The sequence below is a fragment of the Trematomus bernacchii genome, unplaced genomic scaffold (assembly GCF_902827165.1).
Source record: "Trematomus bernacchii unplaced genomic scaffold, fTreBer1.1, whole genome shotgun sequence".
In the NCBI taxonomy this organism is placed as follows: domain Eukaryota; kingdom Metazoa; phylum Chordata; class Actinopteri; order Perciformes; family Nototheniidae; genus Trematomus; species Trematomus bernacchii.
This window is the reverse complement of record NW_022988043.1, coordinates 13,947,350-13,970,762: the sequence shown is the minus strand read 5'-3', so window position 1 is coordinate 13,970,762 and position 23,413 is coordinate 13,947,350. Positions and strand designations below refer to the sequence as shown.

The 23,413-nt window shown below is 41.6% G+C and overlaps 2 protein-coding genes across 2 annotated transcripts in view; both read right to left on the bottom strand.

Annotated features, from left to right (window-relative positions):
- ubac1 (UBA domain containing 1) lies at nt 1-9,534 on the bottom strand. The gene is given in 11 exon segments (XM_034118645.1): nt 1-2,422; nt 3,636-3,774; nt 4,350-4,436; nt 5,072-5,432; nt 5,543-5,651; nt 7,166-7,268; nt 7,450-7,557; nt 7,663-7,736; nt 7,825-7,945; nt 9,096-9,194; nt 9,196-9,534. Coding segments are annotated over 11 exon segments (1,356 nt in total). The 5' UTR covers nt 9,235-9,534; the 3' UTR covers nt 1-2,306.
- A 1,068-nt stretch (nt 9,535-10,602) lies between these two features.
- Nucleotides 10,603-23,413, bottom strand: part of LOC117473139 (neurogenic locus notch homolog protein 1-like) — a 49,816-nt gene continuing 37,005 nt past the window's right edge. Inside the window, 13 exon segments of the mRNA XM_034118634.1 lie at nt 10,603-13,177; nt 13,179-13,400; nt 13,735-13,832; nt 13,957-14,104; nt 14,516-14,814; nt 15,980-16,145; nt 16,415-16,505; nt 16,831-17,044; nt 19,533-19,681; nt 20,143-20,577; nt 21,279-21,853; nt 22,404-22,516; nt 23,035-23,292. Coding sequence (XP_033974525.1) covers nt 12,062-13,177; nt 13,179-13,400; nt 13,735-13,832; nt 13,957-14,104; nt 14,516-14,814; nt 15,980-16,145; nt 16,415-16,505; nt 16,831-17,044; nt 19,533-19,681; nt 20,143-20,577; nt 21,279-21,853; nt 22,404-22,516; nt 23,035-23,292 — 3,884 coding nt within the window. The 3' untranslated portion in view covers nt 10,603-12,061.

Below are 23,413 nucleotides of genomic sequence, written 5' to 3'. Positions count from 1 at the left end.
TAATACAGCCACAAATAAAACCTTTAATGCAATAGTGATTTAAATGCCAGTAGCCAGGAGGCTGTCTGAACAAACAGACCGTGAGAGTATATTGCATAGGTTGTTAATTGGGGACAGTCCTGCATGAAAGCTGAGTGAAAAGAAAAACCTGTGCCTCCAACAATCCTTCAGTGTCCCTCAGCAATAAAGTTCCTTTTCTCATGTTCCCGTTGACCATTTTGAAAGGTGTCTGCGTTTCCTGTGGAAATGTTTTCTTTAAAACGTACAATCTCCCAGTGTTTGTTTCAAGATATTGCGGGAGTGTTGTGTATGCATACTGATGCAAAGCATGGAGCTGGTGGCTGGTCACTGGGTCATGATGAATGTCCACTGCAGTGCAGAAAGTGTGCAGAGAGGCTTCCACACGGGTGTAGAAATCCTTCTTTATTCAAACAACACTTTAAGTCACACTGAGACCTACCAGTCCATGAGCACATTTCACTATGGTTTGTAAAAACAACATTTGAATCATTAAAATTGTTTCACATTCGTAGATTAGCTTGAGGTTTGCTAAAAAAAATGCTATAAATAAGAACAAGTTGCTAGTTTGGCTTCAATATAAATAATGTAATAATACATAGTTCAAACACACTTCTCTCTAAAAACATTTAAATATTTTCAAATATTGCATTTACAAAACCATGTCTTTTAGTGCTCTTATTCATAAAGTTCTCCACAGATTAGTTAAAGCCATTTTCAAATGCCAAAGTAGTATGGGGTGAGCAGAGGTTTGCCATAAGGACAGGTTTAGAAAAACAATCTCAGCCTCCCTGAGCAGAAAGTCACATCAATACCACATTTTAAATATTGAATAAAAACACTCAAAAGCTTGGCAAAACACACCACCCTCCATATTGATGTGTAACTCTCAGTACAAGCAGGAACGGCCTTAGCATGCCTTTTTGTAGCTTGAGATGTTCACTACTCAATGCAAAGGCTAATATTGTTGAACACACATTGCAGTTCACACTCTTCTAAAACTCGAATCAAATATATTTCTTTACAGGTCAACAGAAGTCCTTTGCTATTGCACAGAAATACAGGGCATTTTTCAATGGATAAAACTAATGACAAGGCAGGTTATATAGTGACATTTTGGTTTGGTTTGACAGCATAAATGTCCACTGCTCTCAAGAAAAAGAAAAAAAGTAAACCAGAAGACCCAACACAGGTTGCGTCTCAAATTCTATTATTTCTTTGTGTACGAAGATGCTTTCCCCCTGCAGCATGAAGTGAACACGCATCTTCATCATTCAAATTTAAGGTTAAAAAAAGGCAAACCCCTTTGATATTAGGCGCAGCTTCATTTCCACATTCCACTACAGCCTTTAGAGACAAAACATGAACCCTTCTTTCAACTTCCTCAGTGCTGCAGTGAGTGATATTCATAGAGGTGAACAAGTGCTAAATGAGCGCAACATGATAATATGACATTCAAGAGCACATTGACAATAAACACACAGGCCTAATATATCCTTTTCTTGTAAAAACATGACTAAGACACAAACAGTTTAGTGTACAGTTTAGTGTACAGCTTTCATCTAAAAAGGCAAGAAAGTCAAATAAATATTCTTGAAGAAGCTCAAGGACAAACGTTCTCCACTTTTTAACTGAGAGGCGGTTGACTTACAGTGACCTCACAGGTGTGAATGGAGCGAGAGGTAACCGGTCTGAAAGCCCGTTTGAAACGAGCTTAAAAAAAACACACGATACTTAAACAACCAGCCTCTCAATTATAAGCAGTTACTTTGATAAAAACTAGAAAAAGAGGAAAGAAAAGCAAATTGTGATACTGACAGAAGTCTTTCAAACATTCACCACAAATGAAATGTAACAATTTAAAGACACAGACAAAACTGTAATTGATATTTAAATATTGCAAAACATACAAAAACAGTTTTCTTTGAAGTGTAAACATTGAATTCATGTCTGATGTCATTTCTGCACATGGAGAAATTATATAAAATAAATCATGTCTGTCATGACTATAAATTGTTCTCATTAAAATGTAAAAACAACATACTAAATCTTTTTTTTATTATTACTGTAATAATGTTTATGTTAACATTTCTTCCGTATAAGTGTATTTACTGTACTGTTATAAATAGTTTATATGTGTAACATCTGAACTCATACTCCTCCAGCTTTGTCTTTACGAGGCAAAAACAATACTCGTGTCTCTGCCGCACCCAGATGCACACACATCCATACCCACGCTCACACACACGCACAAGCTGCCGCAGTCACACAGGGGTCACCAGGAGGCTCTATGTGCGATTGAGGGTCTGGAAGATTCTGGATATTTGGAGCATGACAGGGCCGGTCTCAGGGTCGTTCATCCACTGCGTGCTGTTCAGAGGATTCTCCAGCATGTCTTCAAACGCTGCGCACAAACACAGGGGGAACCCGTAAGGAATATATATTTGAAAGAAACAGCAGCCTTTCAAATATCTTTAGAATTAAATGTAAAAGCGTTTTTGTTCTATAGATTTACTTGATGATATACATTTTCTATTGGTAGATTGTTCAAGGTCTTTTCACACCTAACCTGTACAGCTCAAAATAAAGCCGGTGCCCGTTTGGTCCCTTTTGATTAGGGGGGTGTTAAAGCTCGAAATCAAACTCGGACCAAACAACCAGATGGAGATCACTTGAAGACACAAAGCGTATCAACCACTTTACATTCTGATGGCAAAGTGTTAGCATTAAATAAAAAGCTAAACTACAATTAAACGCATCTGCTGATTGCGTAGTCTTTAGGAAGCAATCCTTTTAACTGTATAGCCTATGGTCAGAGTTAAAAAATAAATCTGTGGCGATTTGCTTGTAACTATTGTATGATGTAAGAAGTGTAGTTCCATGAAGCAGACCAAAACTAATGAGACTACTCCTGTAGCTTGGTTTGACAGATGTTTTTGCAGCACCATAGTGCCATTGACACTTCTCACACCAGCCCAAATGAGCTGTACTAGCCAGACAAACAGACTCACGTTTGTTTGAACTAAACCAAAAAGGGTAGGTGGTAAAGCACCCTAAACAAAAAGTGCATTTTCTCTTCTTTTGTCAGTTAAAGTTGGGGTAGGTAATTTTGGAGAAACCAGCTCGAGTGCGCTAGAATTTGAAAATACACAGCCGGAAAAAATCTGCCACTTCCTTACAGAGCGCCTCCTCCAACACACACGAACGCGCACATGACCAATGAGGGCACGAGATAAGTCTGTGCACAGATGGAAGGCTGACAGGCAGGTAGGCCATCCAGTCATTTTAGCCGGGCCGGCTAAAATGATTGGTCGTGCTTTTTACAGTACTACGTCTTCCACAGATGACATTTTTGTATGGATTTTTTGTCAAAGCACTTAAGATATTCATTGCTATCGGGATGTTAAGAGCATTCCATGGAATATAACAAAAAGTGTATCTCGAGCCGGTTTCTCAAACTTACCTACCCTACCTTTAAGTTCATTGCATTTTTTAAATTAGGTTTTTTCTTTTCGTTTCTTTTCAGCCTCCCTCAGTATGTTTGCTACAGATAGTGATGTATCATTTTGTACAGAATGAGACTGTAATGTCCTGGAGTTTGAACACTCCTACTTTACCTAGCAGGGTCTTGGGATTGGTGAGGCCTAACTGGACCACTGGATTCTCCAGAATGGCTTGGAACAGCGGGCTGTTGGTGTCAATGCCTTTGTCCAGATCTTCTGGAGAGGGTTTCCTGTCCCCCAGCAGCCACTCACACTGCAGGACGGAAACATGTACAGTGAGAAACCAAAACTCCCATATGGTTTTAGAAAATACATTAATATTTCAATGGATAATAATAATAATAAATTGCTATTTTTGTCATTTCACAGTACAGGTACTATGTAACGAAATTGTTCCTCTGCATTTGACCCATCCTAGTGTTAGGAGCAGTGGGCTGCCATTATGTCCGGCGCCCGGGGAGCAGTGTAGGGAACGGTGCCTTGCTCAGGGACACCTCGGTAGCACTTGGTCTTGCCGGGACTCGAACTGGTGACCTTCCAGTTGCCAAGCCAAGTCCCTATGGACTTCGCCACCACCGCCCATAGGAGGGCACAGTATAGGATTTTTATTCAGATTATTTCCTTTTCCTTTCAAATGGATATGGTAGGTTTTGCATTGTTGGGCCACACATGGTCTTTGTAAATGACTGCAAATAGGAAAGCTTTCTATCAAAACCAAGAAGGCCAAATCACTATCTGCTGCTGCTGTATTTTTTCTGTGCTTCCAACTAATTTACTGCTGTACCAGCTCTGCTTGCAGACACTCCTGCTGTGGAGGAGTGGACCTACCGCAGCATCCTGTTGGTTGTTATTAACCCTCAGAGCATCAACCACTTCCTTCTCATCAAACCCCATCTCCATCAGCGCAATGACAGCCTGCAGAAACAAAGAAAAAGACAATGTGTTTACTAAAAAAAGTTCCAGTCTCATTAAACAAGACACACAGCCAATGTTCTATGGAGCCCAGCAGGTGACCTGGGGAAAAATTATAATTAGCAGGCAGTGGAAGAAGTAGCTAGAAGTACTCAAACGGCAGTATGTGGAAGTGTTTTAATGGAAGAGAATTTGAATCACTTTTCTATTTTCGGAGATACCGTGGAGCTGTGTTCCCTTGTTAAACTGAGGTACATTCAACTCTGCAATTAGGGAAATGAGAAGACTGTGAACATAATTAAAGTGACATAAAAACCTTATGACTAAAGCCACTAAAAACTTAATATCCATGAGTGCACATTCCAATAATGTCTTTTTATAAGAGGGTGCCTCTGTTCATCTATTCAATTTCTAAATACTGAATGTCAGATGATGCCGTTACAGACTGATCACTAACATAGTTATCGCAGCCGTTTCTGAAATAAAAATAATGTTAAGATCTTGGAGCTAAAGGATTCTGTCAGAAATATGTGCTCATATTACAAAAAGTAATAGAAAACTCCAAGATGAGCTATATGAAAGTATGTAAAAGCCAGAGTAGTACTGAATGAAAGCTCAGACAGGATAAAGCCACCCACTCTGGAGTCTGGTCTGAACTCCCGTTTCCTGCGGATCCTCTTGAAGATCTCTGTTAGTTCGTCCTGCCTGCTGCTCTCTTCCGAGCTCGCCTGGCTGGAGAGACTGCGGAGAAGGTTAGGAACAGAGGCGGAGGCAGAGGCTGATGCTGAGGCGGACGCAGAGGCTGATGCTGAGGCGGAGGCGGAAGCAGAGGCTGAGGCTGAGGCTGAGGCTGAGGAGGAGGCTGAGGCCAAAGGGCCTGGTGTAGCAGCTGCTGTGGCTCCTGCTGCCCCAGAGGAGTCCGGGGCAGGTATAGGTGCGTCTACAGAGGGGTCGTCTACATGCTCAATAAGCCACTCCATCGCCTGGGTGACTGACATGCTGCAGAAAGAAACATTAGATGAGGAAAACAAAGTGTTTTTGTGCTGACCTATTCCAAATAGTTTGAGTCATTTCCAGTTATGAATGAGTTGTTATTCAAAAAAACGTACTGATTCAATCTAAGGGCTTTGATGGCTCTGCTCTCAGGGAAACCCATCTCAGTGAGCTGCTGAAGGGCGGTTTCATCCACCCGGTCCTCTTCATCTTCATCCAACATCGCTACAAGACGAAGAAAAACAAAGAGATCAGATATCTGAGAATAAGAGTTAGACAATGTGGTAAAAGAATCATTCTGAAGGAGGTTTACTGTGTTGAGTCAAATGACAAACACTGAGAAAGTACAAGAAGGACAAAACAAACCATCTAATTTCTCAATTCGTAAGAGCAATAAAATAAAAATAAACTCAATTCAATTGTGGCTCAGAGGTTTGCATTACTGCTGAACTGGCGTCAGCTGAGGCTATGTGGAGTCATCCCCAACCCTGTGTTAGCTAACTCCAGGTGCTCACATTTCACACGTCAACTGGAAACCCTGTACTGCCCTTAGATGTAAATGTGTATGTGTGTATGTGTTGCAACACACTGCCTGCTTGTCCTTGCCGTAACCTGCCTCTTGCGCAATGAGGTTGGCTACAGCCTTCCACAATCCCTCATAACATTGAAGGTGTAAAGAGAATTAATAGAGGGATGTTTTTTTTTTATGATTGCCCTGTTAAAAAAAAAAATAATAATAATAAATTCTAAACATCCTACCTCAGGTTTAAACATGTATTTTGTGTTTCTACAAAAACATATTTAGATGCTTTAATTTTCGAAAATGTTTTAGCCCCCATCCCGGAAAAAAAACCTTCTGCTCCGATTGGCTTCTAATGAAATTGGATGTGGCATAGGAAGGGGAGCAAAATCTGATTGGCTTGGTGAATCCTAACTGTCCTATGTATTCTATTTGTGGCTAAATGTGTGTTCTGATTATGGGGTCAAATTTGATGTTAAATACAATGCTAAGAAGAGCGCTGTAATGATCTGCAGAGCAAAAGGGGATAAGAACCTGGGTTTTCCAACATTCCATCTGTCAGGACAGGTGCTGTCTGTTTGCTGTAAAACTAAGTATCTGGGACACATCATTACAGATGAAATGGCTGATGATGATGACATGTATAGACAGCGGCGTGTCTTATATACACAAGCCAACATGTTGGCTAGAAAATTCTCTTGGTGTTCAGATAAGGTTAAGGTGAACCTCTTTAGAGCTTATTGTACTCCTCTCTATATTGCCCCCTTGTGGGTCAAGTTTAAGAAGGCGAGCCTCAAGAAGCTCCAGGTTGCTTATAATGATTGTTTGCGTCTACTGCTTAGAAAACCAAGGTGGTGCAGTGCAAGTGAAATGTTTTGTAATGCACGAGTCAACACGTTCCATGCTCTCTTGAGAAATCTGATGTACAAATTCATCTGTCGATTGAATGTTTCTCATAACTCTGTCATTATGCTGCTTTCAAATCCGTGTCTCAGTGCTGTACGATACCAGTCACCTCTGTGGAAACATTGGTATAACTGCCTTTTTTAATTATTTGAGTATTGTATGTCTTTTAATAATGGACCAAGAGTCTCTTCAAATAAAAGCTGATGATGATGATGTGGGTTAGTAGGCACTCAATGTACTCAAATGTGTGTGCACAAGCAGAGAAAAGGTGACTGTTGATGATCTGTCTCCTTTATGGCATTGTACGCTTTACCATTGGCCTTTTTGAAGAGTTCAACAGCGTCAGGGTTCAAGGCAAGAAGTTTCTGGGCGACTTCGATGAGAGAAACCAGGATTTTTCTTAGCTCCGTCTGAAACTGGAACAACACAAACACACGAAAAAGACTTAACATATTTGATCCAATAGCACATGTCTAAATTGGTAGGATAATTATTATTCATACAATGCATTTTAGATTTAAATCTATACTTGTTTGTGATTAGTTTTATATATATCTAAACCCTGTAAGTGAAATCTTCCACCACCCAGAACCTTACATCTCTGATGTTATGCTGGGTGACAGTGCGGTCAGTGTGGCGCGTGGACAGATTGCCGGTGGCTTTCAGAATTGCATCTTTGTCTGGAGCCTTGTTATCTTGTTTCTTCTGTGACAATAAGGATAGAAGACAAAGAGAAATAATTAAAGGCAGGAAAAATAAGGTCACAACATTTCTGGTGCAGAATTTAAAATAATAATAATAAAAGCTTACCTTTTCTTCTGAACTAACTTCTGCCATCTTTGGAGGGGTCGGCGGCGGCCTTTTCTTTATGAGCAGCAAAACTTCTACAACATTTATGAAACTTGGTCAGTTCAGGGAAAACAGTGTGGGATCGTCATGATCAAAAAACGGGTTAAATAGGTCATTACAAACCTTTATCTTTTAGATTTTCATCAGCGACAGTTTTGCTGTCTGTGAGGACTCTCTCTGTAGCAGCATGTATGAGTTTATGGTGGGTAAGTGTTTTGGGGTCTTCTAGACTTCCGTGCACATACTGTCAACACAAAACAGAATACAAAGCATCTTAGCAGACAGCCGACAGAAGAGATGCCCCTTTTGACTCTTTATATTATTGCGTAATTGACCAATTATTGTTTCAATTAATCATACAATCTAGAATCTGTTTGACGAAAAGAGCAAAACTGTAAATATTTTATTTACAATGTCATAGAACCAGAAAATAGGAAATGTTCACATGAGAGGAAGCTACAATATATGTGGCATTACACTTAATACATTGTTTAAATTATTGGTCAATATTGAAAATTGTTGTTAATTATTTTTTCCGTCAGTAATTTAAAGCTGAAACAAAAACAAGTGCAGTTTACCGGCAGCAAATAAATGATTAAAGCTAAAGCCACATATCAGACCAATACATATTCTGAGTATTTGCTGCATATCTCTTTGTCATATAATTGTACATTTAAAAAAAGACTAAACAAAACCAGAAAGCGTCTTTGAGTTTTTAGAAAAGCGCTATATAAGTCTCATGTATTATTATTATTATTAAAACATTAAAAAAAACCTGGGACTGAGAGATTTTAACAACTCTTTTTATTAGGTTGTGATGTGTTATAGACGTATCTACTAATTTTAAAGGCAACTAATCAACTATATATTTTAGCACTAAAACTATAAAAAGGTAGATGATGTCCAAGTAAAGTTAGTAAATGAAAGCCAGATGTCTGGTAATACATTTCTATTTTCAACGTGAACTCTGTGTTGTCAACTCTCATTTGTTGTTGTCACACAGAAATGTGTAATTGAATCTGCACACTTCTCACGTCGTCATGAGAAACAAACATTAGTCTGCCACCTGAGGTTATGCTATATAGGCCATAGAAGGAGAAGCTATACGAGCTGTATAATAATAGACAACCAGAAAAGCAGCATGCCTCTCTGTCTAGCCACCACTGTTAACAGAAGAGGGGCAGAGACGGACTTTTAGCTAGCTAGCATGAGAGGGGCAGCCAACCTGCTAAATTATAAATAGCAAGGTCTACCCAGTTACTATAAATACAAAGCCAGTGACACTGACACTGACAGTTTACACAGAGGGTTGGGAAAAATGCAAACACCCCAGGCAGAGGAGTGACAGGACAAAAAAAGCAACAAGGGAAAACACAAACAACCCAAAAACCTACATGTTTCAAGCACTTCTCCTTCAGTTTCTCAACAGTGGTGTCTTCCGTGACCTCCTCCAACCACTCCGTGCCGTCCATGGTGCATATATGTATTTTCAAACACTTTCCCGGCGAATATCTTCTCCTCCTGGACGAACATAGCTGCAGTCTGAGGGGGAAGAGTACCAGTCCAGTGACGTTAGCTAGCAGCAGTTGCTATGTGCTCCTGGCAAGCTAGCGTGCTAATGTTAGCATCCAGCTAGCCGTCGCTCCTTAAATCCTCCGACAGCTGAGTAACACAAGGCGCTGATTAGCTGAGGGCCATCTCCGCTTTCCTCTGCCGGCTTTCGCTGCGGTGCCAACCGGCTAGAGTTCTCCGTGACCACCGAGTTGTTTATTATTCCCAGCAAACAGACAAGCTGCCAGACAGCGAGTACCCTATTTTTACTGTAATATTTGAACTTTGAACTTCAACGACGCAACTGCGCGATGCATCATGGGGGCCGTAGTTCTTATGAGGCAAAGGCCGTCCAGTGGATACAAAATCAGCCTGGTTCATAAACATAGGTATTGTGTTGCCTGTGTGTACACACGTATCGTATCATTTTTGTTTTGTAACTGGTTGTTCACTGCCCATGTAATTGATATAATTTAGATTAAAATATATTTACATTTTGTAATTCAGATGTTGAAACATTAGAACAAATCTTCTTGTAGTATAACTTCAACCATTTGGGATACTTTCCAGTACTGGGTAACTTATTACCTAAATATTCCTATTTTAACATGTGAAAATATGAAAGTTTGCCTTCCATAAGAGAACAAAGAAACGGAATATGGAAATAATAATTTGATTATATTGGCAAAATATTTAATTCACAAATATGATTCCCACATTGTACCCATCAGGCATCAGTTGAGCTCTGGTACTTAAACTAAAATAACTATACCTGTGTTCATGAAACTCACCCCAGTTTTAAAATACACCAGTAGTTAGGCTGTCTGAAATCAAAATGTGCAATGTGGTAAGCTTAAATATTCCCTTAATGTGTAAGGTTTTACTAAAAACACAGAAGCAGTCAGGAACTTTAGATTACTTCGGACCCAGTACATAATTGTTTTCCTAGTAGTTAAATGAGGCAATGGAAATACATATGTCGTGCAAAGATTGCTTTATTTAGTTTTAACCTTCCATGTTTCTACAACATAAACACGCTGCAGTAACTCTACAGCTGAACCTTATATTTAGGTCACTCAATTGTAAAATGTAACGCTTATACTTACCACCACTAGAGGGAGACACACACAGTAAAATAGTTGTACTTGGCCCTTTCAAAATGTAAATATGTGCAATGCTTTATGTTATGAATAAAAGTCCCTTTCAATTATCGGAACAGTTTTTACTGTATTTATAGAACTACATCTATAATTACTTACTAGCTAATTGCTTGTTTCACACAGTGTGTATATTCAACATGGATCTTTAGTGATTGTGTAAAGTAATAAATAAAAATGAAGACAGTTATCATAAGTTCAAGACACCAGGTGCCTTTTTATTATGACAAGAACATTTTTTTACAAATTGAAAATGAAAAGGGAAAAATACATTTCTTGTAAAGTATACATTTATACGGGGAAGGAAACATATTGCAGATATCATTACTACAACCTAATGTTTAGAAAAACAGAAAAACATTTTTGTAAACTATACGAGGGAGTGTCTCACATAGTACTGAAGCCGAGACAACAGAAAACTTAGCCAACAGTTTCTTTTTCACAAACCAAAGTGTAACAAAAACATTTAATGATATGCACAAATGGTTGCCTCAGTGGATTTAATGTGTTACAGAACAGTAAATAAATATGAATTTATTATACCTCAATATTTATGTGTTTCTTTCTTTTTATGAGAAAAATGTCACACAATATATCTATTTGTAAATAGTTCGAATTTATTTATGCATAAGGGACATTACAATACAAAATATATATTCTGTTGTTTGACATTTTAGAGGCTGTTGACTGGTGCGAGACCTATCAAAATTGCATGCTTAAGACATCAGATTTCTTAAACAAAATCTTGCTTACAAGGGAATTGTACAAAAAGGAAGAACACAGCCATAGGCTCAAACTAATAGGAGGGAGAGGGGAAATTTATTTTCCTTTTCCCTCCGGACAAGATCACACACTGTGGCCAACGGGCCAGTTCTCAGACACCAACCGATACTTAGGCCTGTCTTAACTGCCAATCTCCAAGATGGCTGTATACTGTACAACATATCACATCTCCAACACATCTCTACACATGAACACAATCAAATCTAGAGGCACAATGTAATGTTGTTCCATTGATTCAAGAAATGTACACAATAGTAGAGAGTGTAACTAAGAATCACGTGATATTTTAAAAGGGGGGGGGGGGAGATTGTGAAAACATACAGGACATGTGTTCTGTTAACAGTCACAACTCGTTTATCAACGACTGACTAAAATATTTGCCACACTAAGAACAAATTGAATTAACACTGAACTTAAAATATGCTATATAAAATGCCCAATAATCACAAGTTTATTTATAAACAAGATTATACAAAAAAACGAAATATAAACAAAGATTGGGAAATCATATGAAAAAGGCAAAGACTAAAACTCCTTAAGGAAATAAATACCCAGTGTGTATGCTGCGGCTTCACTGCAGAAAATAAATGCGAAAAGAAAAGAGACTAAAGGACTCTCTCTGTCCTGCGTATGACCCTGCACCACGGATCCCCACAATTTCTGTAAGCAGGCAATGCGTATAAATAAGGCATTAATAAATAAAAAGAATGGATGAAATAAAGGTGTAGCTGTTAGTATAACAGCATATCAAAATGTCCTATTAAATCATGTTTACAGTTTTGCCCTTTTTCTTTTCTATTTTCAACAAAGAGTGCCTTCTTATAATAAAAAAATATACAGCAGCTCATCTGGGCGTGAAGCTTGTTTTTTTATTTGAACTGTTCAGGTATATGTCCCATCTGAGACTGCATGCTCGTCGGTGGACTTGAAATGCCCTCCGACCAGTCGGACATGTTGGAGTGAGGAGAAGAACTGGACCACTGGTCGGGGGAGCCGGGGGAGGGGGTCAGAAAAGGGTGATCAGGCACCTGCACCTGGTGGTTTGGGGTGTTGTCCATGGGGCCTGAATAGCTGTGCTGGGAGGGTGGGGTGAGGAACTGGGTGCTGGGCATGGACTGGCTGATGATCTGGGTGTCCTGCGGCAGGACGGTGTGGATGGGTAAGCTGGAGTTCCCGCTGCCCTGCTGGAGCTCCGGGGAGCCCAGCTCGCCGCTGATGAAGTTCTGGCTGCTGGTGGTGTTAGAGTTCTGGTGCTGCAGCTGGATGCTCTGCTGCTGCTGCTGCTGGAGCTGCTGCAGGTTCTGCATCTGCTGCATCTGCTGCTGCTGCTGCTGCTGCAGGATGTGGGGCTGCGGGCCCAGTCTGCTGTTCTGGATCCCCTGGTAGCTCATCATCTGAGACAGGCTGTTGGCAGGGTGGCCGTTATGGAGCGCGGCCATCATGCCGTGCTGCAGGGCTGCCTGACCCCCGGCTGCTCCTCTCATGGGGTTAAACTGGCTGGCCTGGCTCATGTTGCCGTGCATCCTGGACAGCCAATCGCATTGGCCGTTGATAGCGCCCTGACCACCGGCGCCAGACACGGGCATGTGGGTGAGACGGGGGGGCAGCGGGTCAAACTGCATTCGAGCCAGCTCCTGCTTGTTTGGCATCACCATGTGGTTCACAGACAGGTGGGGGTCGGACATACCCTGCAGATGGTTCAGGGACACAGGCGACTGCTGGAAAGGGGACGTCATCATGGGCGGCGAGGCCACGTCAGACACGTAGCCGTGTGGAGACTCCAACGAGTCGACCGGTGACAGAACACCTGAGCCGTCCAGCAGGTTTCCGGACTTCCCGTCCTGCGAGTTCTTCTTCTTCACCTTCATGTCTTTGCCGTCCTTGCAGCCGATGCCCTTGGCGCTGGGCTTGCGCGCCTTCTTGCCCTGGCCCTGAGGCTGGTGCTGCTTCATACCCAGGTAGCCGTTGGGCGAGCAGAGGGGGGGGGGACAGTGTGGTGCCCATCGACCCTCCATGCATGTGAGGGCTCCGTACCAGGTTGTAATCATCCATCAGCCGCACGATGTCGTGGTGCATTCTCTCCTGTGCAATGTCTCTGGGCAGCCGGTCCATGTGGTCGGTGATTTCTCGGTTAGCAAAATGGTCGAGTAAGACCTTGGCAGTCTCGAAACTTCCTTCCCTCGCAGCCAAGAATAGAGGTGTTTCCTCCTGAGGCAGACAGAAAGGAGACAGCGTGTTTAGAGACTTTCAGGAATGTTGTTTCGGAAGGACGTATCACTATTTGTTTTCTTAGCTTTTAATGTCTAAATAATTCGTTTTCATACAATTCCCATATCCTGTGGTTATTCATTGTGACTTTTATTTATTTCTATCAATGAATTATTTTCTTTCAAAATGTTGTCTGTTTTTTCCCTTTAAAAAGAAAAAAATCTTTTTCAGTCTGTTTATATTTTGTGAAGCAATTTGGGCTGCATGTTTGTATGGAAGATACTATATGAATGAATCTGGGTTGTTTTACAAAACTAAGAGCAGTTTTTCTCACCTTGTTATTTTGCATATCCTTGTTGGCACTATTCTTGAGAAGCACAATTGCAGCCTCCACGTTATTTACTGCTGCGGCCCAATGCAGGGCTGATTTACCTGCAGAGGCAAACAAAAAAGATTAGTATTATAAAGCATTTTTAAAGCTCTGATTTAACTACATAAGGTACTTAATTGCAATGATTTGAAAGCTTATATCATGAGAATAAAATGGAAAACTTACCAAAATCATCGATTGTATTGACGTCAGCGTGACAGTTTATGAGCTCCTCCACCATGCCCTCCACGGCCAGCCTGGCAGCCAGGATCAGGGGTGTCGTGCCGTCATGCATGCGGGCGTCCAAGTCTGTAGCACGGTTCCTTATCAGAATCTAAAGAGACACATATCACGTTACTCCTTTTATTATTTTGACTTCTGGTCTGCAATAGTATAAAGATTATTTGACAGCTTTTCCTTTTTAGGGCTGCAACAATTTTTGACTGGAATTTTACCAATGAATTGTAAAGTCTGTCAAATGTAAAAATGACAATCCTCATTTCACACAGCCCAGGAATCTTCAAGTAGTTAAATTTGTCTAAAAATCCAAACCCAAATTATTACATTTAATTAATTAAGAAATATAAAGAATAGGAAAGCAGCAAATCCTCCCACTTGAGAAGCTTGAAAGGACTAATGTTTGGCATTTATATTATATATCTTAAAATTATAATTGACTGCTAATTCAACTCAACTGTTTAATCCAAGAAATAATTAAGTAATAATCTTGGCATCGAGAACCCACCTGGAAGACCCCCTGAGCGTCAGCGGCCACAGCGGCGTGGAGAGGCGTCCGGCCCATGTTGTCCTGCACGTTGGCGTCTGCGCTGGCCTCCAGCAGGCGCTTGGCGGCGTCGGAACGAGCGTAGCGGGCGGCGAGGTGCAGAGCGGTCTCCCCCGTGCGGTCGGTCTGGTTGTGAAGGTTGGCGCCCTGGTAGATGAAGTCATTGATCACGTTGGCGGAGGCGTCCTCCTCTTCCTCACTGTTGCCTGTTTCTAAACCTCCCCCGCTGCAGGAGGCGATCATCAGCGGCGTGAATCCATCTGGACAGGGGGGGGGGGGGGGGGGGGGGGGGGGGAGAGGGATAGCGTGATTTAAAGGAAGGACTTCTCCTGCGTGGTCAGCACAGCCCCAGTGACGGCTACAGGAGCCTCACTTCAAAGCAGCAGGCAGATCAAACCAAAGCAACATACAAATCGAATGTGGATTTGACACTTTTGCCTGTGTTGAATCATCACAGCCCTCTCCTTTCGATAATGGATTTTGATCAAGGCCCCGGCGCAGGAGAAGCTTCAGAAGGAAGGCGAAGCTAGGGGGATAGAGGCCGGGGCTTGCTAAAGCTAGGCTGCTGCAAAAACGGAGAATTAATATCTAACTGTGAGAGGCAGCTCAGTCAGTGGACTTGAATAGGTTTTCTCCTCTTCAAAAGGATAGCGAGCCCCAGATCTCACAGATTTGGTCTATTCAAGTGCATCGATCCCTGGCGGGAGGGGAAAAAGTGTGATCTAAAGTTGTTAACCCTGTTACTTTGATTGTTTTAGAGCTTTTCTTCAGGGAATTTGGCACTTACTACAAAATTGGGTTTTTGCATTTGATGCCCTCATGGTTTTTTGTAATGTGGAATAGAAAAGAAAACAGAGGCCCATTACTGGTCAAATGATTAATCTGATCAGGAATCAGTGTTTTCCCCCAGGCGCCAGGCTTCCAGCCGGCTGCTTTGAAGAAGATCCTTTACCCTCAGGACATGGGGCTTTAGCTACTCCTACATGCGCGATTATACACACACACAGAAAACGCACACACTAGAAATGTGAAAGCTCAGCTCAGAAAAGGCATGAATCAATTCAGAAACACACACACCCACTACTTAAAAATGTTGGTTTAAAAAGTTACAAGTAATTTGTGAAATTACTTTTAAAATTAACAAAGATAATTTTGTGTAACAAAAATTGATGATTTTTTTATACCTTTAATCAACCTGAATAGGTTACAATTTCTTTCAAAAAGGGATTATATTCATATTTTGTCACAAAATGATAACTAAGCTGACATATTAAACAATTACATTTTATCTTTAATAAGTTCTCTGAAGAAGTAATTTAGAATAACAATGAAACAAAGATAGGTCCAAATCCAATGTTTCTATCCACATGTCCCCTGACAATTTTACTTAATGGTAAGTGAGTAAGCACAGGTCCGGTCACCCACCTGGTCCCCGGACATTGACATCCATGCAGTCATTCTCAATCTCGCCCTGAGGGGGTGTGGGGGCGATGGAGGGGACGCGCAGGTCGGCGGCGTCCAGGTGCTGCTGCGTCCACTGACGGTGGTCCGTCTGGTTGTCCACCTCCAGGATAGCCTGCTCGTCAAACTGCTGCAACAGAAACAGCAGGATGTGATGCAGATGAAATTCAGCATTAGAGTTTAAATTAAATTAAATGTCAGTATATTAAAAAAAAAGATTTTAAATTGTAATGCATATATTGTAAACATTAAAATGCACAACAACGTTATCTTGAGTCCCATATAGAGATTAATTGAAGAAATTCCAGAATAATCTTTTTAAGAATTTGTTTTTGCAGTTTAAAAACATTTAAAACTCCTTAAAAGCTCCATCGAGGTGTCATATTTTTGTTTCCTTACCCTAAAGCGCTTTGCATCCGAAGGCTCGTCTTCTCCCCAGTCATTTTGCGCGTCGTCCATGAGTGAAATGTCCGAGGCGTTTTTCAGTGGCCTGTGAGGAAGCAGAAAAGCCAGTTAAGATCCATGAACTCTGCTGCCTCCATCTCATCCAAGGCACTCACCATTAATGGTGCAGCAATGCCGAAAAACAAAAGCATTGATTGAATCCATACCCCACCCCTCTGCCCCAACAAGTCAATTAATGCGCAACCTAAATCCGCTATATCATTATCATTAATGATCCAGGCAAAACACCCCTTTCCCAAATTTGACTGATCACCAGTTACACCCATTTTGACCATCAGAACTAGCCCCTTCACCTGACCCGCGACGAAAACAGGTACCTGAACGCCACTCTGTGAATAAACAAAACTTACTTTAATCCCACAGAATCCTCTCCGACAGGCTCTCGTCTCTTCTTCTTGCTGGTCTCGGTGGTCTTGAAGCCCTCGGGGAGCCAGAGGCGCCCGTGCTCATGGCGGCGCTTTCGGGCAGCCACCATCCCCACTCCAAGGAAGGCCAGTATCCCAATGCCGGCCAGGACCAGGTAGATCGGGTAGAGGTCCTGCGATGGCGGGGGGTCCACACCGCCTGGTAGGAAAAGTGAGGACATGGTCAAGACGTGGACCGACCCAGGATCAGCCCGAGTGTTGGAGCAGAGCGAGTCCGGCTCTTCCTCGCCCCCACGGTTCCCACTCCAAAACACACCACAACCAACAGTGAGCGCCAGGAACTGACTGACGACCCTCACCGTTTGTAAAGCTAGCTTCTACTATCTATTCAGTAATAATCAGAATTGCTAAACACTTTTCATCAAAAAAGGAAAAAAAAGGATGGGGCGTGATAAAAAAGAAAAAAGGGGAAAAACGAACATCACCACCTCCTCTCTCCCTTTTCAACCCAGGGTACCAAGAGACAACTTTACCATTTCTTCTTTAAGAGAAAAAAAGGAGGGGGATTAATGAACTTCAAATTACTGCACGCGCTTTAAGCTGTAAAGACGAAGGATTTATTAGGATTTTCGAGATAACAAAGACTCCCAACTTCTAGCACACTCCCGATCAATTTTTCCCCTTCTCTTTTTTTCTACTAACGATTTTGAAATGATAAACTCCCCCAACCTAAACCCTTAGAGATGCATTAAGTCCTGGTATTACATTCGGCGAGGTGAAGGTTGCAGCAGCCCCTCACACTGTGGGATGAAGTGTGTGTGCGTGCATGTAAGAGTGTGTTATCTGCGGATGTATATGGGTACATGACTGTGAAAGGCAGAGAGAGACAGACAGATAGAGATGGAGTGTTATATTGTGTGAGTAGGGGGTTGGTTGAGTTGATTTGCAGCAATTAACCATTTTGGAGCCTGAAGCCAGTGGATTTACACACAGAGAGAAGGATTGATTGTTTAGGCCATGAGATTCACAATTGCATTTGTTCAACGCTGCATAACAAATACACAATCAAAGAGCGGTAGGGTTAGGACCCGACCAGAGGGCAGGGCGGATACGTTCAGTTTGAGAGGAACAGCACGTGTCTTACCCTCTAGTGTGCATGAGTGTGTGTGTGTGTGTGTTGTGTGTGTGTGTGTTGTGTGTGTGTGTGTGTGTGTGTGTGTGTGTGTGTGTGTGTGTGTGTGTGTGTGTGTGTGTGTGTGTGTGTGTGTGTGTGTGTGTGTGTGTGTGTGTGTGTGTGTGTGTGTGTGTGTGTGTGTGTGTGTGTGTGTGTGTGTGTGTGGATCGTAGAGCAAGGCCTCAAAGGATCGTACCAGCAGGTCACATTTATCTATTATTACAACTCTCGTGTTTTAGATTTTGGGCTTTATTTTTGTTTATATTGATAGGAAAATTAATAACCAGAATAATTTATTTATTTGAGTTGTGTAATTATCAGAGACCGCTGTACAAAAATGACTTTATAGTTGCGTGGAAATGCAGATAAGGCTGGCAAGATAATATTCTATTTTCTTTTGTATATTTAAATTTGGTGTAAATACTTACAATAGTTTTTATTTTTTATTAAAAAAAATTATATTCGTTCGATTTTAGATTTTTTCTTACAACTTATTTTCTTATGTTGTTTACGTTTGCAGCATCATACACCAAAGCAAATTCCTTGTATGTTTAATTGACCTGGCAATAAACTTGATTCTGATTCAATATTACATTTTGTAAAGACCGAAACCAAAAGTTATTTAAACATCTTTAAAATGCATATATAATCTATGGCCTTATTGTTTAAAATATTAAATAACTCAGTTTTATTGCTGGGCACTGCAGTTTTCAGCAAATGTTACACAAATGAAGTAGAATTGCAAACATTAGGGACTAGTTTCAGGGGCAGATTAAGACACAAACCATAACTGCAGATAAAATAGTTCACAATAACAGTAATATCTAGATAACATTTTAAAATGATAATAATGCTACAGTATCACGTAAATTTGTCTTGTGTGTTTCGTCTATTTTCTTTGGCAAATGTATTAAACTCATACTGTACGTGTGTGATGTATGAGGAGGTAGACAAATCGAGAATTGAAAGACACCACAGTGGGCGCTGAATTAATTTACAAGATATATTCAGATGTGTATTATTAACATGACTTGGTTCATCGTTCATCGTCAATGTCGGTATATTGGCACCCCTTATGTGGAATTGACTTAAAGTGGACCTATTGTAGGGCCATACCTATACAAAACATGTCTGTGAAGTTTTTTGCTTAAAATACCAAACAGATCACCCATTGTAGGTTGGGACGTGTCACGTCGGCCGGATGTCGCCAATAACGTTATAGGAGCAACAATTCTGGATCTGCTCGTTAGCACCCCCCTTTTTTTTTCTTTTTTTTAGAGATGTGGACGTAGGAAAAGAGAGAGGGTTTTGTTTTCTGACACTTTGTGAGTTCCCTGACACACCGGGGACACATATTTATGTATAAAAGACATAAGTGCATTTTGCATGATAGGTCCCCTTTAAAAAGAATCATGAGGAAGAACAGTTACCCAGTGCAACATGATGCTTCTCTACTGAAACCTTACAAACACACTTTATTTGAGCCATGGAGACCTAAATGGGATGTACTCACTATAAACTGCTTCGATGGTGTAGGGAACGTCCAGTTTGCCGCTGGAGGCCAGAGCTCCGAGGAAGGCAGCAGCGTCATCGGTGCTCTGGAAACACTCGGTGGACTGCTGGAAACACTGACGGTTGTCCACCTCCAAGTGAACCACAGAACTGAAGAGAGAAGAGAAGGCACACAGAGAGGTCAAGTTAAATCTACATATTTAAACCTATTTTGACCACTGAAATGGGAATTTTAAATACAAAATTAAATTAATTGAATGCATGACGATGCCTTTATCCAGCTACAATCACTGATGACAGGAAAGATAAGCAATCAGTTACAATCAAAGCCTAATCATTGTCCTTTTACTGTGTGACGCACTGAGCGCTAATGTTTGTGAATGGGAAAGTCGATGCAATAAGGCTTATTTGTAATAGAGTGTGTAATCTTGTGCCACACGCAAGATTTTACCTAATTGAAATACATGCCAATATAGACAAGAGCACTTGTCTTTCTCGTGCAGGTTCAGCTGCCACAAAAGCGGCAACCTCTTTTTATGAATTAGCTCCCGAATCCTTAAAAACGTGGAGTATAGTTAAACACTAACACATCTCAGGGTATCTTTGCTCACCCTTTGATCTGCAGGTGATCCAGCTCCCTCCTCACTCTCCTGCTCCCGCCCACCACGTCTTTCAGGCTCCTCTTCATCACGTCCAGCACCTTGCCAGGAACCTCTGACCAGGAATCCACTGAGCGCTTAACTGTGTACTTTTTCAGCTCGTGATCGTTCCCGTAGTATGGGTACACCATCGTCTCGCCCTTGGCGTCCTTCCTGAAGACCACGTTGGTGCGGAGGACGCGGCTCAGCTCGCGCAGGAAGCCGAAGGAGTTGTTGAGGAGCTGCACGGGGGCTATGTGCACCACCAGGACCAGCTGGCCCACGGCGAGCTTCTCTGGCATGCTGTTAGCGCAGTCCAAGCCGTCCCACTCACACTCAGCATTGTTGCAGCCCTGGTCGCAGTGGCCGTCAGCGTAGTGGTCTTTGCAGTACTGGTCATACAGAGGACTGCAGAAAAGAGGTTAAGTTAGGGGTGCAGTTCATTATATTTAGTATGACCACACTTAAGAATAATAATACCAAGCACTATTAAAGCTTTAGATAGCAATAGATGGCTGCATCACAGAAACACAAATATAGACTTAAAAAGAATTGACAAATAAACATCATTGAATTACTATCCTGCTCCAGTAATGTCACATGATCTGGGTTAAAACAGAAGCACACACACTGTATAAAATCATAATATATATAACCAAGTATCTATTGTGAATGAAATATATATACATTGGTTTGTTCGTCTGTTATTTAAAATATATGACCAGTTTAATAATCAGTGTTAAAACTGTACATAGTCTTTTTGTGTAGCATGAACTGGGCCAACTACAGTGTATAATGACAATAAAGGTGAACCTTAAATCTTCATCAGAGGCCGCATTGACAACAAGTTCAAATTTATATTATTTCGAAAATATGGATTCTATTTAAAAAGTTAAATCCTGGCCTGGAAAATAAAACTTTAGTGCATTTGAGTAAGTAACCATCCACAAATGCCAAACTGTGTAAATTCGAACTTTTCCATCTAAATAGAAAATACAATAATTGTTTAGTTTTTGGATCTGTTTTGATCTGTCAGTGGCACACTACGGCCTGTTAAATACAATTCCACTAATATTTCAGTTTTAATTTCAACTCCAAACACTACTCACTTGCACTGTCCTTCCAGATTCTGGCAGTCAAACCCGTCGTACAGACACCCGGCGTTGTCACACTGCGAATCACACTTCCCATCGTTGAAGTACCGCCAGCACTGCAGAGAGGCCGAGCAGTTCTTCCACGGATCGTCGAAGTTGAGCGAGCAGTCTCCGTTGTCCCAGCCACAGGCGTGGTTGTTACAGAGCACGTCGCAGTACTCGTTGTGCTGAGCTTCCTCGCACAGCGGGATATCGCAGCTGACCTCCACCTCGGGCGGCGGCAGCGGGATGTCGTGTCCGAACCCTCCCTGGAAGCTGTAGTCCAGGATGTGGCAGCGGAGGCCGTTGAAGTTGTTGGGGCAGACGCAGTTGTAAAAAGGCGCCTCGGTGGTGTACTCACACGTGCCACCGTTGTAACAAGGGCTGGAGTTACAGGGGCTGTCTGTGGGATACTGGCACTCAGGCCCGGTGAAGGATGGGGTGCACAGACACTTGGGGTTCTTGTGGCCCGAGATGCAGGTGCCTCCATTACGACAGTGAAGGCTGCCGCAGGCCTGGGCGTCATATTCACACGTGGAGCCGGTAAAACCCTGTTAGAGGAGGAAAAAGATTCAAATGAGGATTACAATCGGATCTTGGAAAATACTTCAGATCTCATTATTATATTTTTCTATTTAAATAATCATTATAAAATCTATTATGTGTGCATGTAGGTCAACTATGTGTGTGTGTGTGATTATCAGAGGACACAAATGTATTCTCCTGATGACAAAAGTCTGGTCCCCATTAATTTTTCTTATAGGATAAATTTAAAGTAAGAGAAGGTGGTACTGCTTCCCGAGGATAGTAACATGCACAAGTAAAATAATATAAAGCTTTTCTATTGATAAAACATATATATATATATATACTGTATATATTTTTAATCAAATATATAAAATATGGCAGTTAGGCCTTTTGGAAAAAAAGAGTGGTTCAAGCCTCAATTTTCTTATTTTAAGGATAATGTTAGAATAAAGGATGTAGCAGTTTTTTTGTATTTCTCTGAACGTGATTTAACATAATATTGTTACAAGTGACAGTGATCTGCCTGTCTGTGTGTGTTTGCTTGAAAGTGTGTAGGAGTGTTTAGGTACTCACAGGAGGACATTTGCAGATGAAACCGTATTGTGTGTTGCTGGCTACGGCGCAGGACCCTCCATTGCGACACGGCTTCCCCTTACATCCATCAAACACGGTTTCACAGCGTTCACCTGAAGAGTCACACCCATATATGATGTCACTTTAAAAAAATATCCTCAAATGGTACAGTTTTCTGAGGTTGTTTAGTCCAACCAGCAGTTCAAAACCAAAATAAATATATAATCTATGGTCACATAAGACGCATATAAAAGCAGTCAAATCCTAACTTATGAGAAAAAAATGTATTTCTTACTTTAAGCAATTCATAAAATAACTGCAAATGCAACAGTAATTGATTAGTTTACAGTGTGTCATCTCTATTTCAGTGCAAGTTACATTTTGTTGTTCAGCTTAATATCATATCTGTATAAGGCCAAAAAGGCATATACAGGCATAACAGGAACCGAGTAAAAGTAAAAACAAAAACTGATTATTGTACAACATTAGAATAAGAAAGGGCCCTAGGAATTTAAATGTTTTTCATGGGCTGGGAATCTGAAAAAACACCTAAGCAACAGCACATGTTTCTCCCTCATTCTCTAAACTGACACAAAATGGCCACCTCGTTCCCCCCTGACCGGCTGTGTACCTGTGTATCCGGTGCGGCAGTCGCAGCGGTAGCTGTTGGTGAGCTGGATGCAGCTGTGCGTCCCCCGATAGTCACAGGGGTTGGAGAGACACTCGTTGATGTCTCCCTCGCAGCGCTCCCCTACATACCCCGCAGAGCAGATGCAGTGGTAGCCCCCCACTCGATCCACACACTTGCCCTTGTTGAAACACTTGGGCTCGTTGGTGACCGGGTCGGTGAATGGGATGCAGTCGTCCATGTTGATCTCACAGTGCACACCTGAGGGAGGAGGAGGGAAAAACATCGTCAGCTTTCAATCGGAAAACAAACGCATTAACGTTCAGAACCTTTTATAAATGACTGCCTGATCTAAAGCCACAGGCAAAAAGAAATATGTAGT